Below are 19,663 nucleotides of genomic sequence, written 5' to 3' on the forward strand. Positions count from 1 at the left end.
TCCTCCCAACCCTTGCACCCCACTTCCTGGGGAAGGTTTGGTAAAAATCCTCACCAATTTGCATAGGTGACCACAGACCCAAACCCTTGGATCTTAGAACAATGAAAAAGCATTCAGTTTTCTTACAAGAAGACTTTTAATAGAAGTAAAGGAATCACTTCTGTAAAATCAGGATGGTAGATACCTTACAGGGTAATTAGATTCAAAACATAGAAAATCCCTCTAGGCAAAACCTTAAGTTACAAAAGAGACACACAGACAGGAATAGTCATTCTATTCAGCACAGTTCTTTTCTCAGCCATTTAAAGAAATCATAATCTAACACATACTTAGCTAGATTACTTACTAAAAGTTCTAAGACTCCATTCCTGTTCTGTCCCCGGCAAAAACAGCATACAGACAGAGACAGACCCTTTGTTTTTCTCCCTCCTCCCAGCTTTTGAAAGTATCTTGTCTCCTCATTGGTCATTTTGGTCAGGTGCCAGCGAGGTTACCTTTAGCTTCTTAACCCTTTACAGGTGAGAGGATTTTTCCTCTGGCCAGGAGGGATTTTAAAGGGGTTTACCCTTCCCTTTATATTTATGACAACTGCCTTCATAAATAACAGAATTTGTGTGAGAAGGATTCAGAAATCCGATTTGTCAGGGGAGGCTGATGATATCTCAAAGTGAGGCTATGAAACTGACAGCAAATTTTGCAGAAAAATGGCATTGTGATGGCATAGACTGCCCCTTTAAAGACAGTGGTACCTAGGGCCCAGCCAGCCCAGCCCAGCCCAGTCACAGGACACGGCCCTTTAAGATTTTGAAAGGTCTGATACAGAAACATAGAAGATTAGGGTTGGAAGAGACCTCAGGAGGTCATTTAGTCCAACCCCCTGCTCAAAGCAGGACGAACTCCAGCTAAATCATCCCAGCCAAGGGTTTGTCAAGCTGGGCCTTAAAAACCTCTAAGGATGCAGATTCCACCACCTCCCTAGGTAACCCAGTCCTGTGCTTTACCACCTTCCTAGTGAAATAGCTTTTCCTAATGTCCGATCTAGACCTCCCCCACTGCAACTTGAGACCATTTATCCTTGTTCTGTCATCTGCCACCACTGAGAACAGCCTGGCTCCATCCTCTGTGGAACCCCCTGTGATGGTTTCGGTCACAGAGATCTCCTTGGGACTGTCACCTGATGTGCCAAAATTACCTCTGTGCCTGTTTTCCCTGCCAGCTTGGGACTTCCAGAACCCTGCCTTGTTGAGCCAGACATGCTAGCCTGCTGCAACACAGACGCATGGTCTGGGCCACACCCCAAAAGCTGCAGACTTTAACCAAAAACAGCTCAGCAGGTTACCTCTCCAGTACCCAGATATCCAACCTCCAAATAAATCTGTTTTACTATGTATAAAGCTTATACAGGGTAAATTCACAAATTGTTTGCCCTCTATATCACTGATAGAGAGATATGCACAGCTGTTTGCTCCCCCAAGTGTTAATCATTTACTCTGGGTTCATTAATAAACAAAAATTATTTTATTAAGTATAAAGAGTAGGATTTCATAGAATCATAGAATATCAGGGTTGGAAGGGACCTCAGGAGGTCATCTAGTCCAACCCCCTGCTCAAAGCAGGACCAATCCCCAATTAAATCATCCCAGCCAAGGCTTTGTCAAGTCTGACCTTAAAAACTTCCAAGAAAGGAGATTCTACCACCTCCCTAGGTAACGCATTCCAGTGTTTCACCACCCTCCTAGTGAAAAAGTTTTTCCTAATATCCAACCTAAACCTCCCCCACTGCAACTTGAGACCATTACTCCTTGTCCTGTCCTCTTCTACCACTGAGAATAGTCTAGAACCATCCTCTCTGGAACCACCTCTCAGGTAGTTGAAAGCAGCTATCAAATCCCCCCGCATTCTTCTCTTCTGCAGACTAAACAATCCCAGTTCCCTCAGCCTCTCCTCATAAGTCATGTGTTCCAGACCCCTAATCATTTTTGTTGCCCTTCGCTGGACTCTCTCCAATTTATCCACATCCTTCTTGTAGTGTGGGGCCCAAAACTGGACACAGTACTCCAGATGAGGCCTCACCAATGTCGAATAGAGGGGAATGATCACGTCCCTCGATCTGCTCGCTATGCCCCTACTTATACATCCCAAAATGCCATTGGCCTTCTTGGCAACAAGGGCACACTGCTGACTCATATCCAGCTTCTCGTCCACTGTAACCCCTAGGTCCTTTTCCGCAGAACTGCTGCCTAGCCATTCGGTCCCTAGTCTGTAGCTGTGCATTGGGTTCTTCCATCCTAAGTGCAGGACCCTGCACTTATCCTTATTGAACCTCATCAGGTTTCTTTTGGCCCAATCCTCCAATTTGTCTAGGTCCCTCTGTATCCTATCTCTGCCCTCCAGCATATCTACCACTCCTCCCAGTTTAGTATCATCCGCAAATTTGCTGAGAGTGCAATCCACACCATCCTCCAGATCATTTATGAAGATATTGAACAAAACCGGCCCCAGGACCGACCCCTGGGGCACTCCACTTGACACCGGCTGCCAACTAGACATGGAGCCATTGATCACTAAGTGATCAAGTAATAAGATTTAAGTGGTTTCAAGTAATAACAGACCGACCCCTGGGGCACTCCACTTGACACTGGCTGCCAACTAGACATGGAGCCATTGATCACTAAGTGATCAAGTAATAAGATTTAAGTGGTTTCAAGTAATAACAGACAGAACAAAGTAAGTCACCAAGCAAAATGAAGCAAAAACACGCACATCTAACCCTAATACATTAAGAAACTGATTGCAAGTAATATCTCACCCTCAGAGATGTTCCAGTAAGCTTCTTTCACAGACTAGACTCCTTCCTAGTCTGGGACCAATCCTTTCCCCGGTACAGTCCTTGTTAGTTCCAGCAGACATCTTAGGTGGTAAGCAGGGGCTTTCTCATGACTGGTCACCCCCTTTCTCCTGTTCCACTCGTTCTATAACTTTGGCCCAAGGCGGGAATCTTTTTGTCTCTCTGGGTCCCCATCCCTCCTTCTAAATGGAAAAGAACCAGATTTAAGATGGATTCCAGTATCCAGTGACATGGACACATGTCCTGTGAGACCTCATTCTTTATTACCCATGGGCTGGCCCACACATACACAGGAAGGCTTGCAGTTAAATAAACCCATTCACAGTTCATTGATTCTGAAGCACCCTTAATGGCTTCCACTTAATATGTTTACAACAGCAATACAAGTTTATATCTTATTCTCTTAACTCCAGACATAGAACTAATACATGCAAACAAATAAGATGAACACACTCAGTAGATTATAGTCTTTGTAATGATACCTTACAAGAGACCTTTTGCATAAGGCATATTCCAGTTACATCATATCCACACTTATAAACATATTTTCATAAATCATATGGAGTGCAATGTCACACCCCCTTTCAGGTAATTGAAGGCTGCTATCAAATCCCCCCTCACTCTTCTCTTCTGCAGACTAAATAAGCCCAGTTTCCTCAGCCTTTCCTCATAAATCATGTGCCCCACCCCACTAATCATTTTTGTTGCCCTTCGCTGGACTCTCTCCAATTTGTCCACATCATTTCTGTAGTGTGGGGCCCAAAACTGGATGCAGTACTCCAGGTGTGGCCTCATCAGTGCCGAATAGAGGGGAATAATCACCTCCCTCGATCTGCTGGCAATGCTCCTACTAATGCAGCCCAATATGCAGTTAGCCTTCTTGGCAACAAGGGCACACTGTTGACTCATATTCAGCTTCTTGTCCACTGTAATCCCCAGGTCCTTTGCTGCAGAACTGCCACTTAGCCAGTTGGTCCCCAACCTATAGCAGTGCGTGAGATTCTTCCGTCCTAAGTGCAGGACTCTGCACTTGTCCCTGTTGAACCTCATCAGATTTCTTTTGGCCCAATCCTCCAATTTGTCTAGGTCACTCTGGACTCTATCCCTACCCTCCAGCATATCTACCACTCCCCCCAGCTTAGTGTCAACCACAAACTTGCTGAGGGTGCAATCCATCCCATCATCCAGAACATTAATGAAGATGTTGAACAAAACTGGCCCCAGGACCGATCCCTGGGGCACTCCACTTAATACTGGCTGCCAACTAGACATCAAGCCATTTATCACCACCCACTGAGCCCGACGATCTAGCCAGCTTTCTATCCACCTTATAGTCCATTCATCCAGCCCATACTTCTTTAACTTGCTGGCAAGAATACTGTGGGAGACCATATCAAAAGCTTTGCTAAAGTCAAGGTATATGATGTCCACCGCTTTCTCCATATCCACAGAGCCAGTTATTTCATCATAGAAGGCAAAAAAAGTATTGAGTACTTCAGCTTTTTCCACATCATCTGTCACTAGGTTGCCTGCCCCATTCACTGAGGGTCCCACACTTTCTCTGACCTTCTTCTTTTTGTTAACATACCTGTAGAAACCCTTCTTGTTACCCTTCTCATCCCTTGCTAGCTGCAACTCCAATATATACAAGGACTTATGAGACATTGTAGAGAGGAAGTGGGAATAAGTGGTGCTTGGGAGGAAATCCCATCACTGTTTGGTTATGAGCCCAGAACCAGGAGCTTTGCAGAATGGGCAGAGCAAGGCCCCCCTGTTCTCAGCCAGTTGGGATGAGTGTTAAGGAAGAGGGCGAGATTATATGCTGTCTCCACCCTCGTAGCAGGAGAGGACTCACCTGCTGAATCCTGGGGACCAGCTGGGGAAAGGGACCAGCTGAAGGAGAAGCTAGCTAAGGCCCTACAGATGGTTGAAATCATAGCCCAGCTCCAAGGAAGAGCATTGGGGACTCCTGTCTTAAGAGTGACTGACTGACTGAAGTACAACCCAGCTCTGGGAGGAGGGCTGGGTCTTCCCTAACTGGAGCAAGAAAATCTATCAAGACTCTTATATGGCACCAGAGTGAGTGTTAACTTTAGCGACTGAGTTACACTCTGCAATGAGTTACACTCTGAAGAGAGAGGTAATAAGCCAGACCCTATGAAAGGGATCTATTTTTCAAACTAATCTGATCTGGGTAATTGATTGAAATAACCTGAGTGCTGCACGCAATGCACCTGCAGGGCCAGGAGGGGGCACACTTGAGAGTAGCTCCCCATGTCTGCTTTGTGGTAGTAGCAGTGGGAGCTGGGACCTTCTCCGATCCCAGATGAATGAGAACAGCTGCAGCTGGAGAATGGAGCAGAAATGCCGGAAGAAGGTCTCCTCTCCCAAGCTGATGTATGGGGCACAGATGTGGTCTCTGGCATTCCCATGCCAGTTGCTGGAGGAAGCAGAGTCATCCAAACAGATCCTGGCAGTCCTCTGGCAAATCTGGAAGACACAACAAAAACAGTGGGATCTGCAGCTGGCCAGGGTAGCAAAGCAGCACCAAACCACGTTGGAGAGCCTGTGTAAGGCCCCTGTCTGTGGTGTCAGAGCTGGAGAAAAAGGGTATTCGTGACCACTTCCTCTCTGTCGATATCACATAGATCCTTGTGTTTATCAGACCTTTCAAAATTTTAAAGGGCCATGCCACATGATAGGGGAGGGCTGCTCCCTAGGCACCACTACCCTTGATGGGACAGACTACTCTGTCACAGTCATACTGCATCTCTTTTAAATCAGGGAGGACAGTGCCCACCCTGCCTTTCCTGAGGAGCCACTACCGCCTTCTGTTCCGGATACACACATTCGGTCATTTGCATGCAGAAGTGATGGTACTAACAAATGTTGAAGCCCTTTTTGAAAAACTGTGGCATGTGGCTTATGGCCAACCAGAGAGAGCAGGGTTTGGAAGGAATGTTGTGTCAAAATGCAGGACTAACTCACTCTCCTGAGGATGACCAGGTGCATCACCACTAAGCAACTGTACGGCACGATCTGTTTTATTTCAGCTCTCTCAGCTAACTCCACATGCGAAGCACCACACTCAGCAACATTTTGTGGATTTATGTCTTTCCCTAGAGGACTCTGGGAGTATAAAGCAATGAAGGGATTACAAAGGAAACATAAATACAGAGGGTCAGATCCTCAGCTGCTGTGAGTCGGCATTGCTCCACTGAAGTCAACGGAGTTGAGCTGATTTACACCAGCTAAGCATGTGGCCCGGTATTTTCATCTGTGAATTTTACTCCCTTGTTATTTGTATTAAATACAGAAAATTTGCACCCTTTTTCCTCACAAAATTTAGTTTTCAAAATGTAAAAGGAAAAGAAGGACCTGTATAAAGAGAAACCGCTAAACTAAACCCCTCCAGCTTTGGGGGTGAGCAGATCCAGATCCAAGCTTTGCACCTGGGACCTATCTCTGTAGTGGGCTGAACCACAACCCTGCACCTAAATCCACCCAAACATTGGGGCTCTTTGGTTTCAGATCTGAAATTTTCACCTAGGGGCCCTTCTCTACCCATTGCCAAAAATATACAGAATCAATTTGTCTAGGTACTTTGGTGAGCCCCTCCCCCATTCTAGCTTCACACAGAATATATATGTGACAGTTGATTTGGCATCATCTTTTGAAGTTTCATATTTTGCAAAATGGGCATAGATTCTTTTATTATTTTAAAACACTTCGTATCTCTTTATCTGATCTTCAACACCATACTATCTCAACCCCTCCCAGTTTATTGACAAATTTATCCTCCAAGGTGCAGAGAGATTAAGTGATTTGTCCAAGTTCACACACAGGAAGTCTGTAGCAGAGCTGGGAACATAGATCTCCTGGCTAACAGGCCAATACTTTTACCAAAAGACCCTGCAGATGGCGGGAAAGGAGTGGGGAGATGCATGTCCTGCCTTTGCCTAGGAAGAGTAAGAGCAGATGGTGAGAGCCTCTGGCAGAGGAAGGAACAGCTTCTTGGCAACAATCCCATGCTGTTCTGATTCAAAGGCCTAACCCCTGCTAGCTCATCACCAACATTTCACCTGTCAGTTACCCCTTCTGCTGCTTTAAGAGCTGTGGGGATGGGGCCCTGACCTCCATTTTCAGACTCATTCTCTGCTTTCCATGAGACCATGCAACCCTTCTGCCCTAACTCTGCTGTCAGCTGCCCCAGTCCCTCTAAGCAGCCTGGCCCTGGGAACAATTTAAACATGCACACATTAAATTCAGCATTGAGGATGGGACCCCTTTTACTACTCACCGCAAGATGGACTGTTAAACATGGAAGAAACATGGGGATGGGGGACTGGATGCCCCTCTTCCAGCAGAGAAGCTGTGGCACTGTTTGCTGACTGCCTGTCAGCTCTTCCCCCTCCTTCTCCCCTCCCGCCACCCCCAACATCCTCAGCCAGCAACTCCCCTCTCTTTACTTGCAACAGGAAGTGGAGACCAGGGGTCAAGATTGGGCCAAGTTATGAAGCTTTGCAAACTAAACATTGTTCATGTGCAGTAAATTTTTAACAAAAATCTGCCAACATATGGCTGGGTGGTAAATTGTACTCCACATGTGGGCATAGTTAACTTAATATATAGTTAAAGAGCCACATCTCTGTGTAAAATCAAACCTCTGTCTACAATTTTTTTAACCTACTATTTTTACAGGTTACACCTAACAACACTATAACGGGAAGAGAGCAGAGAAAAAACATTTTTCTTTATTTTTCAGTTCATTTACTTTTATGAATTTGACTGCATTTTATATGTAGCCAATTTCACTGTGTCATTTGTTTCCCTTTGCTTTTTGTGTGGGTCTTTGAAACAGTAAGAAATAAGACTTTTCCAAAAATTTGGATATTTTGGCTAAATACAGTAACATAAAATAAGCTCTGTATAAGACCTGTTAGAGGTAGCACAGCTGTGATATTCCTTGTAAGCTTATTTCAGTATGTTTTTATAGTAGGAGAGTATTATTGTCAAACAAGAAAAAATGACCAGGGAGATTTGGCAGCTGCTGAACTTACCTGAAATTACATGTAACCTATTTTTAAAATCTGACTAGCTGTAAAGTTGGCATTGTCCCTTTAACAAGCACATCTCTGAAGGTGCACAAGAAATGAGGCAGGGCTGATATGCACTGACCGGGGGCTGAGATCTGTATGGTGCAAGCGGAATCCAATGAAGGGATTCAAATCTGGTAGTGACATGGGCACCTGGGCCTTAATCCTATACTTATTGAAATCAATGGCAAAGTTCCTGTGGACTTCAATGGTGCAGTATCGGGGCCCTGGAGAGCAAAATTCCTTTAGTGTTTTGAATGGCCTGGAGGAGAGCAAGCAGGGATGCCAGAGAGGTGGAGTTTGCAGTAGACATGGTGAGAGATGACTGAGGTGTGGAGAAAGGGGTTTGGTAGAAGGGAAGGGACTGATTAAAACATCTCAAAAATATGTTTGTCCTAAATGTATTTCTGTTGGACTGATAATCAGTGCCCAGAGTTTGAGTTTGAGTCAAGCGCCCAGGTGGCTCATATCTTGAGTACAGCCCAATACACACTGTGAGGAAGCTGTCAGAGTACTCATAGGCTCAATTCTGCAACCTTTACTTACACTGAGCAGCATTTACTCATGTGACTAGTCCTATTGGTTTCAATAGGTTAACTCCCATGGATAAGTACTATTCAGTGTGAGGAAGGGAGGTAGAATTGAGCTTTACATTGGCTAATTCTCATACCATCACTCAACTTCTCTTGACACTAACAGATTAAAGTGTAATCCCCCTGAGATAATGCCAGTGGGCAGACTTCAGTGACTGAGCTGAAACCCTTCTTGCTGAACATTCAGCTGAACCTCATTTCATAGATTCCAAGGCCGGAAGAGGCCACTGTGATCATCTAGTCTGACCTCCCGTATAGCACAGGCCAGAGAACTTCCCCACAATAATTCATAGAGCAGAGTTTTTAGAAAAACATCCAATCTTGATTTTAAAATTGCCAGTGATGGAGAACCCACCACATCGCTTGGTAAATTGTCCCAATTGGTAATTACCCTCATTGTCAAAAATGTACATCTTATTTCCAGTCTGAATTTGTCTGTCTTCAGTTTCTAGCCATTGGATCGTGTTGTACCTTTCTCTACTAGCTTGAAGAGCCCATTATTAAATATTTGTTCCTTATATAGATACTTATAGACTATAATCAAGTCACCCCTTAACCTTCTCTTTGTTAAGCTAAATAGATTGAGCTTTTGAGTCTGTCACTATAAGGGTATGTTTTCTAATCCTTTAATAATTCCCGTGGCTCTTCTCTGAACCCTCTCCAGTTTATCAACATCCTTCTTGAATTGAGGGGAACCAGAACTGGACAAGTATGCCAGCAGCAGTCTAATATAGTGCTTAATACAGAAGTAAAATAACATCTGTACCCCTTCGTGGGCTCCCCCTGTTTATGCATCCCAGGATCACATTAGCTCTTTTGACCACAGCATCACACTGGGAGCTCATGTTCAGCTAAGTATCCACCAGGACCCCCAAATTCTTTTCTGAGTCACTGCTTCCCAGGATAGAGTCCCCCATTCTGTAAGTACGACCTATGTTCATTGTTCCATTGCAAGATCAGGTACCTGAGGCACAGAGGGGTTGAAATACCAAGAATTGAGTTACATACAAATTACTGCCCCTGTGTAAGCATTGGCATGGGTAGGAAACCACATGCTCCTGTCACCACCCTTATCCCCTGCACTCAGCTGCATCTGCACCCTTTCAACCATTTCAGTCTCCTGCCCTTCACGGCCCAGCTGATTGAACAGGCTGATCTATTTTACTGTGAAGCAGCTTCACTCACAGCTTGGCTTTCTTCTTCTGTTTGTTTCTCTAGGGAAAATCTCTGGCAGGCAAGCGCCTCACAGGCCTGATGCAATCCTCCTGACAGCCTCAGCCGGACAAGCAGTTGCTGACATCCCTGAAGGACAGCTGCACTCCACCTCCATGGACGAGTTTCATTTTGGGGAGAATGGGTCACTGTGAGAGAGAGTGTGAATGAGAGCAAGGGGAGACAATGGAGCACAAGGTGGAGAGATCAGCTCACCGGAGGTTTCTCTTTTCATAGTTTACATCAACACTTTCTTACTTGTACAGCTTTGTAATGACATTGAGTTCTATAAAGGTACTTTGGTTCCTACTTGGTTTCAAAGGATCACACTTCATTGTATACGAAAGGTCAACAAGGCAGAGGGCTTAGTAGCTTATGAGGAAAGCAATCAGTCCCAACCATAACCTAGAGAAAGAAGAGCTGAGCGAGATCAGTATTTATCCTTCATCTCTTCTCTCCCTGGCAAATGCCACCACCATCATTGCCACTTGCTCTCTTTCTGGTGACCACCTGGGTCCAATAAAATATCTACCAGAAGCTGCTTCTCCTGCTCAAAAAATGCCTAATTCACGTCTGCTGTGGATGGAAGCAATTTCATTGACTTTATATTTTTTTTGTTCCTTTCCTCTTTTAAACCAACGGTTGGAAAAGCACTTTTTAGCTCTTCACTTGCTGTCCTTCCAAGGGCATGTAGCATGTCCAAAGATACATGGCCAGATCATCAGCTGAAGTCAGTGGAGCTAGCTGAGGATCTGGCCCATACAGTCAGATTCTGAGCTCTGTGTAAATCCTCTGCCTTCAGCGGAGTTACTCTGCATGTACATTAGCGTGATCAGCGTTTGCCCTGTGGTCACCAGGCAATGTTTTAGATGTATAATATATACACGCATAGTAATGTTTTATATTGTATTTGCTTTCCTTTTTATTTTAAGATTTTTTTTTACCTCCTTATCATTTTTTTCAATTTAATTGAAAATAGCTTGACCTGAACCACTTTGGGAAAACGTCTAGCCACTCCAAACAGAGAGGGTCAAAATCTGCACATTTATCCAGGTAAAGCTAATTTGATTGACTTCAGCCGGTCACTCAGGATTTACAACGGAGGGGAGAATTCAGAGAGGAGAGCGTTCCTGGTTCAGGTTACACAAGGGTGGAGCAGAAGCATGCTGTGACTGGGGCAGGGATTTGGATACCAGAGAACACCTTTTGAACAAATATGCACTGCCCGGTCCTTTCTTTAATTCTCAGATATGCCACTCCTCTGGGATGTGCCATTTCTAATAACATTAGAAAAATGAGGACTGGCTGAACTTTGTGTGACATCAGGCCCCGGAGTACAGCTTGAAAAATGACCCAGAGGCTTCCCAACACTGTTCTCAGGAGTCTCTGTAAGAGCTGAGACATGTATCTTGGGAGGGGGAGGAAGAGGAAAGAACTGAAGTAAAGTAATTCATTCAATTCATCTAATAATAAAACCCAGGTAGAGTAGTTGCAGAAGTAGAAAATGACCTGTAGTCAGCTGCAGTATATTGTACATATACAAAACCTTAAAAAAAACCCCCAAATGTGGCTCATTTAGTTAGTGTCACAAAAACTGCCTAATGAGTTAATGATAGTTTTAAGTTCATGAACTAGCAAGTGGTTCAGAATAAGTACTGTCTATTGCCTGTCTTCACTCACACACTAAGATGTCTTTTGGTGCAGGTGGTAGAAACTTCTGATATAGGTTCCAATCCAGCATCCCTACTCAGGCAGAACTAGCTAGCTTATCCATTTATCTATCTATAATATATGTGTAATGCTGACAGACCCCAAGCGTCAGCAGGCAGGATTGAACCTGGGACCTCTGGAGCTAAATGCATGAGTATCTACCGTATGAGCTAAAAGCCAAGTGTCTGTTTGCTAAAGCTGTAGAGCAGACTCGTTAATCTCTCAGTGGTCTCGGTGCCACTAGATGGGACAGAACACCACACCCAGAAGGTGTGTGAGTTACATGTGTACTTCAGCTGCACTAGTATCTAACCTCTATCCATATACAAAATTAGGATAACACAATTTCTGTCAGAAAAAAAAGACCTCTCTCTCTTCTCCCTCCCCACTGAAATGAAATGCCCCACAAGGGCACTTTATTGCTTCCAGGAAACTTGTGTTGTGTTTCAAGATACATCAATGGAAGTGCTGCCTAAGTGAGTGCAGGATCAGGCCCTTTGCCTGTATGACTACGCAGTAGAGCTTTGAGGAGTGGTATTTGTTATCTTTTGCTTTATTGCCATAAATAGTATGTTAACCTAGAGCCTCAGACTAAACTCTTCCCTTTTGTACACCAAAACCACACTTGAGTCCCAGGATTGCAGAACTGCTACCTCAGTGCATGGGCACATGCATGTTCAGATGGTCTCATGCCCTGAGGTGACATTTGGTCACCCTCAAGATCTTACTTTGTCCATCCCCACTGGACAAGATCTTCTGTCTTTCTTTTATCCACCTAGCCTCTGGTAATAATGGGGCCTTCTGCACAACAGGCCCAGTTGGCTATCATACCTGCAGCCATCCCCAAGAGTTTGAGAATGTGATGGCTGGCCTCCCAAAGATATTTTTTTTCTGTGTAAAACCCATCAGTGGCACATGTCACCCGAGTTTTATAAGACAATTCCTGCTTCCACCCCAGACTATCTTACTGCTGCATGAATGCTGCTGCACATTCTGTGGGCGGAGGTATCTCAGCCCTGCCACCTTCACTAATAAGGAGAGTGTCTTATGAAATACCAAGTCAGGCTGCATAGAGTGGTCTCAGGTAGGATGTGTACATGAAACGTAAAGCATATGGGTGTGTTCCATGAGTTGCAGGCAGGGGGGCTGTGTGCACTCAATGTTAGGGGAGGACTGTAGCTGCTGTCATGCAGGTATGAACACTTATTCATGCTGAGTTTCTAGCAGCAAACTGAGCCCTTGCTCCATTCTGGAATGCTGGGTTCTGGAAGAGTGTGAAGCTGGAGCAGCTGAGCAAAGGTGCTCTGAGCTATTCTGTCCGCAAGGGACACGTGGAAGCAGAATGCTTCATGGTGCTGGTGAGGAGTGTGCTGTATAGTGCTCCTCACCTGCTGGTGCTACTGCATGCTGGCAGGTGTACAGGGATGGGGGAAACCTGGCCATCCTCCCAGCAAGGAGCACTGGTGTTAGGCTATACCTTGGATCTGTGACCTGGGAGAGTGGAAAGAGGCTTCCTGTTCCTTCGTTCCTCCCCCTCCTCCTTTTCTGTAGGACATCTGTGTCAGAAAGGGCAAAAGTTAGTGAATACTCTGTTTGTGGCTGTGCAGTGCAAATAGTATGCTGAGCATAGAAGGAACTTTTACAGAGAGTGTGTATGTGTGTGTATATATATATACCCAAGGGGGCCTGGATGTTGAACAACTTGCTAGTTAAGTGAACATGCACGCAATCTAATCTGCTCAGCAATGACTAGAGGAGCGGCCACAGCTGCATTTTCTCTGGAGATCAGAGAGCTTTGCACCTACTTGGTTTTCTGACTCAATTTCTGTAAAAGCAAGAAGCAAGACAGCAGCCAAGTCCTTCTGAGGACACATACAGACTCCTCCGCCTTGGTGTCTCACTTTCTTTCAGCATGATAGTATTTATATGCAACTACTTCTATACGAACTGCATTCTTGAATTGTTTTTTAATGCCTTTATCCATACCATGTGATGCTACTTTTGTCTGCTCAACAGGGTCCCATTGGGTATCGCAGCAGCAATCCTGCTATGTTACAGTGTGTCTGGTGTGTGCCAACTACCTCACCATTCTGAAGATGAGTTAGGAAAGCAGTTTGCCACCCCCACGCATGCTCTAAATGACGTTGTTTAAGGGAAAGGCCTTATACCAACTAGCAAGGTGGAGGGCTTCTAAAATCTCAATAGCATGGAAGCTGTTTATAAAGCTTCCCATTACCACAGGCTACTGCTGTGAAATACGGCTGTAAAGATGTCTTTGGATAACACAGGTGCTACTGGATATTGCAGTAGCGTAGTATCAGAACAAGGCAGTAAGACGGTTCCACACGACAGTACAGCCAAATGTTAGACTAAGACAATAATAAGATACCCAAGGCTCGTGCAGCAAAATACTCTCCGTATAAAAGGTACCACGGAATCGTGCAGTAAAGTGGTATCTGGACAATGCAATCATAAGATGTCACAGCATTCCAGTATATCATAATACCAGGATAAATGTAGCAATAAGGCAACACAGGATACTGAAGTAAGATAGTATTAGGATAATGCATCAATAAGGCACCACTGGGATGCTTCAGTAAACGAGTTTGGGGATAATGCAGTGATAGTGCATGCCAGGAAACTGTGATACATTAGGAGCAGGGTAGTCCAGCACTACGGTACCACAGCTTGCCGCAGTTATAAGGTGCTGCAGTAAGTAATATTCAGATGAAGCCATAGGAGGATGCTGCAGTTAAATGATATCAGACTGCGAAGATACGGCAGTCAAATACCACAAGATACTGTCAATGGACAATGGAGACAAAATATGCTTCCACTCCAGGCTACGAAAAAGTTGCGGCAAGGTAACCAAAAATGTTTTAGTACGCGCTACACTTCATCATTTGTCAGTTTGCTTTCAAGGAAGCTGGGGTAGTCGGACTCCAGCACAGCGCTCCCTGCTATTGTCTGAGATAGGGTGACCAGATCGCAAGAGTGAAATATCAGGACACATTGGGCGAGCGGTGGGGGGGTGGGGGGGAGAGATAGACACAGGTGCACAGCCCCGACCAGAGCCATGAGAGGGGGCACATGGGGTGGGCCCATGCTGCGCTACACAGCTCCCCTGCCCAGCGCCCCCTGGATCCACTATGCCCAGATTCCCGCCCCCACCACAACCCTTCCATCACAAATGCACAGTGCTGTGCACACACACCCCTGCCCAGCGCCCCCCTGCCCATAGCCCCACCACAGCTGCCCAGCACCCCACACAGAACCCCCCACTCGCTAGTTTCCCAATACACACAGATTTCTCCTCTCTCCCTTCCAGTGCCCTTCCCCACAGCCCCACCACCACAACACAATGCCCCCCACAGACTGCCCAGTGCCCTGACACACACACATCTCTCCCACTGCCCATCACCCCCCAACAGACCCCCACTTCCTAGCACCCCAAAACACACAAACCTCCCCCACTACCCAGCGCCCTCCACACACCTCCCAGACACTCACCATCACACCCTGCCCCCTTCCCTGGCCGCACTCACCAGCCCTGCTGGGAGGTCTCTGGCTCCTAGGGTGAGAGCAGCGAGGGGAGTCTCCAGACTCTCCACGTGCTGCACCCGCCACAAGCGCGAGCTCCATGGCTCCCATTGGCCGGGAAAAGCGCCAATGGGAGTTGCCGGAGCCGCGGAGCAGGGCTTGCAAGCGCCGGAAGCATGCAGAGCCCCCACCCCCACCCCGCCCCAAGAGCCAGAGGGACCTGCCAGGGGGCGAGGTGGGGAGTCCTGGCGGTGCTTATCTGGGGCAGCTCCCATCCCGGGAAGCATCCAGCAGGCAGGTCCTTCTGGCTCCTAGGGTCATGAGTCAGATCGGGTTGGGTGGTGGGGGGTGGAGGGCTCTCTGCCCGCTCCCAGCACCCGCAAGCCCCGTCCCTGCAGCACATGGCGCTCCTGCCAGTGGGCTGGCACCGGGAGCTGCCCCAGGAAGCAGTGAGCGGCTGCAGTCCGGATGGTCCCCATATCGGGACAAAGGGTGTCCTGACCGATGTACTTGGGACAAATCTTCTAAAATCGGGACTGTCCCAATAATATCAGGACGTCTGGTCACCCTAGGGACAGATCACAGCTGGTTATTGGTCCACGAACCACTGTCCTAGTGTCAACATTCTGCCATTTCTTCCTGTCCCGAGACACAATAGCCTTACTGTCACTTTACGTAGCTTCCTCTTCCTAGATGGCATAGTCAGCTATAAATGGCTCGGTTCATGATTTGACTAATGTGGTAATGCCTTGGCTTGGTTCTGCCTTCAAACTCCTTGGCTTGCCCTAGTTTTGGTTTAATTATTAAGCAGGATTCACACATGTTGCTAAACTATAGTACATGGCAGGTAGGGTAGGTTGGTGTGATTTTTGTATTTTAAGCTGTGAGAGTTTGTGTAGCTTCGAAGCACTGTTTATAACCTGAGACTCAAAATGACCGTGAGCTATGTAAACAATATGCTAGGCTCAGGCCCATATAGTCCTTTGAACTTAGTGTTTGGAAGAACCACTTTGTTGTGAGAAAAGTAATCTTACTGCATGAAAAAGTCAAAATTGATCAACTTTTCACATGCTATAGCTTTAGTCTCCCGCTCCCAAACATCTGCAAAGCTCACAGCTAAGAGCCTGCAATCCTCTAATCCTGCCGATAAGCACTTGAAAATGAGCTTTCAAAGGGCTGCCTTTACATTCTGATCCTATTACTTGAGTGCTTTTAACATCAGTTTATGGCTATCATCATAAGTGTCAGTGTGGCTGCCCTCTTGCCTTTGGGCTAGAAGATTGTGGTCTCACCTCCCACCCTCACCTCTAGTAAGTGCATTACTAGAGGATCCATCCTTTGGCTGGGATGCTAAGCTGAGCTCTCTTCTGCCCGTCCACAGGGGCTAGGCCAGCAGGAGAGCTAATGATTTCATGATGGGTTTTTTAAACAGTAGCTAAGAACCCTGAGCTGCACTGTCAAGGAAAGAGGCTCTAGCTTTGTCTAGACTGGGCTTTCAGGTGTGATGTTAGCTATCATGTGCTAACGTCACCCCTTTAAAGCTCAGGCTAGACAATGCCTCTTACGTCTGCTCTATTTTCAGGTTGTTGCTGAGGGCAGAGTGGGTTGCCTTCTTATCTTATGCAATGAGACCATATAACTACAATCCCAAACTCTTCTGTATGTAGACATAATTCCCTCTTGAAGCAGCCAAGGGTCTAAAATGACTCTGTGCTGTTCTGAAGTCACTTTAGGCCAAACCTTGAAAAATGAAAACCTGTAGGCTTTTTTCCTGAGAAAAATGTGCTGAAATGCAGAAGTGGGGACAGGACAGCCCTGCACCACTGTGTGATTTAGGGCACCCAGAGCTATGTAGCAAGCTCCAGGCTAGCTATCAGTGGCTAATGGACCCCTCTGCGGCTCCTTTCCAACATGGGTTTGGGCTTTGTGAGTTCCCGCTGAACCCAATCCGAGTTCCTTCTCTGGAATGTAGGGGGCGCCATATGCTGCAGAGCCAGCACCATGGTCTGCTGCATTGGCACAAAGCAAGATTTAGAGGCTCATGCTGTGGAACCCAGCTCCTCAGCGGTCCCATGAGCAACGACTGCAGTAAGGGCAGCAAAGGGGTGGTGAGGCTGGGCCAAGGGAGAGCTGGGGACAGTGAATCTCTCACTAAAGGATCCATGAATCAGTGCCACTTTAGGAGCAGTGTTACAATCAGCACAGGGGTTACTGCAGCCTCAGCATGGATCCACAGCCACGCCCCGATACATTGCACCCCACTGTTCAATCTGTGTGCTGATTCCCAGGCTTTTGTGCATGACCCCCCCCCCATACACACACACACTCCTCCTGTCCTCCACCATGTTGTCCAGGATTGCCCCAGATGTCTGCTCCACAGTGCAATGGGAAGGAGGGGGACTCTTTGTGTGAACTCTGCTGCCTGGCCCTCCAGCGCAGTGGAAATGTTTCAGTGCCTCTGAGTATTTTTGGTCTTAAGCAGGCATGGAAGCGTGTTTAAGATTTAGCCTTTTGAGACTTCTAGGGAAAGCTTAGAGCCAGCTGGAAGGTGCGAGAGCACAACTTTGCCTTCTACCACGAATGAGTGGGTAGCACTCTGCATGCTCAGACTGCAGGGACCGTGACACCACAGCGCAGCCATCACAGCATTTGTGCTCTCTGCTTTCATTTTGGAGGTCATGTAACCCTCGGTTATATGGCTTTTTGTGGCCTATTGATTGGAAACAAATCACGTAATATCAGGAAAATCAGACTCAAGAGGGCTGCTACTTCTTGCTCTTTATCCTGAAGGACAAATTTGTTTGCTTATTTTACATATCTTCAGGCAATTCCAGGGCACTCATCACCAAGTACCTGAGTGCCTTTTTGTTGCCTCACAACAGTAGAATGTTGCATCACCATATCGTCAATGTTGCCTCAGTCCCCACTAGTTCAGCTCCTAGCAGCCTCTCTTCATTCACAGCTGCCTCCCTCCCTCAGTAAATCTCATCCTGCTTGCCTAGCCTCTGCCCACCTTTTAGGAAAACCTGATTGTTTAGCTAGGAGGGTCACATCAAGATCTGCCTGATTAATCTGACTGAAGGACTTCGCCCTGTATTGAAAACGTTCCAATAAGGAGCTGCTTTGTGCCTTAGACAAACGTTATGATTAAAAATAAATGTGAAGGACTTGGCTCATATTAGGCCCTGTTTGTCCAAATCTCAAACCCACTGCACAGTTTGGCTCAATGAGCAGATTCAGCCCAGGAGTGGCATATTGGCAGAACTAACTGGGTGCACAATGCTGGCACTGGTCTTTGCTGTCATGTTTTTTCTTTCAGGACAACTAGTCACTGACAGCATCCTTGTATGTTGTAATAGGGAAGGGAACACATCCTCTCTTCAGGCTTCCAGGAACAGTGTGTGTCAGGTTTCAGACATTTGACCTCCCACCCCAGGGCACTAATAGGCTTTGGGAAAGTTGGTCTATGATTTGAGATAACAGGTGCTTTCTGCTGGTCTAGACTGTTCATGTCTGCCTAACAAAAAGCACCTCACCCACCTCAGCTCTCACACATGTCAAAAAATTAAAAAACAATGGAAGATCTTAACGCTCAGAACATCTGCAAAGTGCACCCCACCCTTTTACTTGCCCGGAACCATGGAGCACCTTCTCAGGCCTCCTGAAGGTTCTTCACCCTCCCACCTGGCTCTGAATGCTTAACTACTCCACCCACATCTAGAACCTTCCTGCTAAACTCTCCATCCTGCCCCTCTTAACGCTCCCAATTTCCAGGTGCCATCCATAAATTGGCACAGTTTCATATAACCCTTTAACTCAAAGAGCTAACACAGCTTTCTATAAAGTAGCATAGCAAACCGTGGTTTATCATATGTGCACCAAATTATCTGACTATGGAAGAGTCAGTGTAGAGACCCGAGTGTGACCAATAGTAAATCTGTAACCATCAAGCAGAATGAAGAATTGGTTGCATGCACTTTTCTTTCTCTACACCTGTATTATTAAACAGATCCAGTGAATCTGGTGGCAGAGCATTTTGCATCCCCAGGAGACAGGTTTGGGCATGAACTCTTGAATTCTTGTTCCCAGGGCTTTGGGGGCTATGTTGTGTCATAGGCGTGATGTGTCCTGGGGTAAAGGAAACCAGTTTAGCAACCTCCTCTTGGCTCTTTGCCAGAGATGGCACAGTGCATCACTCATGGCATCTCTGCAGGCCAATGTCATGTGACACATCCTCCCCTCCCCGCAATGGCCAAGAAAACAGTTCCCAGAAAGTGGCTGCATTACTATATTAAGGTGTTCCTGCTCTTGGTATTGCTTTGTTTCTGTGGAATCCTTCACTAAGTAGAACACCGTGGTCTCTGTGTAAAAAGAAAGGAAAATCCAAAAGAAAAGATCGAGCTTTGAGCCTTGTGTTTGCATTCATCTTTGACACAACGGATTTCTCCTTCTTGGAAAGCAGCTATGGCATAAATAAAGCTGTTAATAGCTTTGTTATTAAAGTGCCCTTTACTACCAATAATCATGGAACCATAGATAATAAAAGACCTGGCACCTCAGCATGTTCCGCCCTCTGCAATGAGCAGGATTTTCCCTACTGAATATTCACCAGTGTTGCTTTATCCAGCTTGCCTTTGAAAATCTTCTGGGATGGAGCCTCTGCA

General features: G+C 46.2%; 1 protein-coding gene across 2 annotated transcripts in view; it reads left to right on the forward strand.

Annotated features, from left to right (window-relative positions):
* Positions 1 to 14,464, forward strand: part of RGS6 (regulator of G protein signaling 6) — a 499,145-nt gene extending 484,681 nt beyond the window's left edge. For both annotated transcript variants that reach the window (XM_074955587.1, XM_074955588.1), the window contains one exon: positions 9,756 to 14,464. In XM_074955587.1, the coding sequence (XP_074811688.1) occupies positions 9,756 to 9,806 (51 nt within the window). In that variant the 3' untranslated portion in view covers positions 9,807 to 14,464. The remainder of the gene's footprint in view (positions 1 to 9,755) is intronic.
* Positions 14,465 to 19,663: the final 5,199 nt, after the last annotated feature.

Source organism: Natator depressus, chromosome 6, assembly GCF_965152275.1.
Source record: "Natator depressus isolate rNatDep1 chromosome 6, rNatDep2.hap1, whole genome shotgun sequence".
In the NCBI taxonomy this organism is placed as follows: Eukaryota; Metazoa; Chordata; order Testudines; family Cheloniidae; genus Natator; species Natator depressus.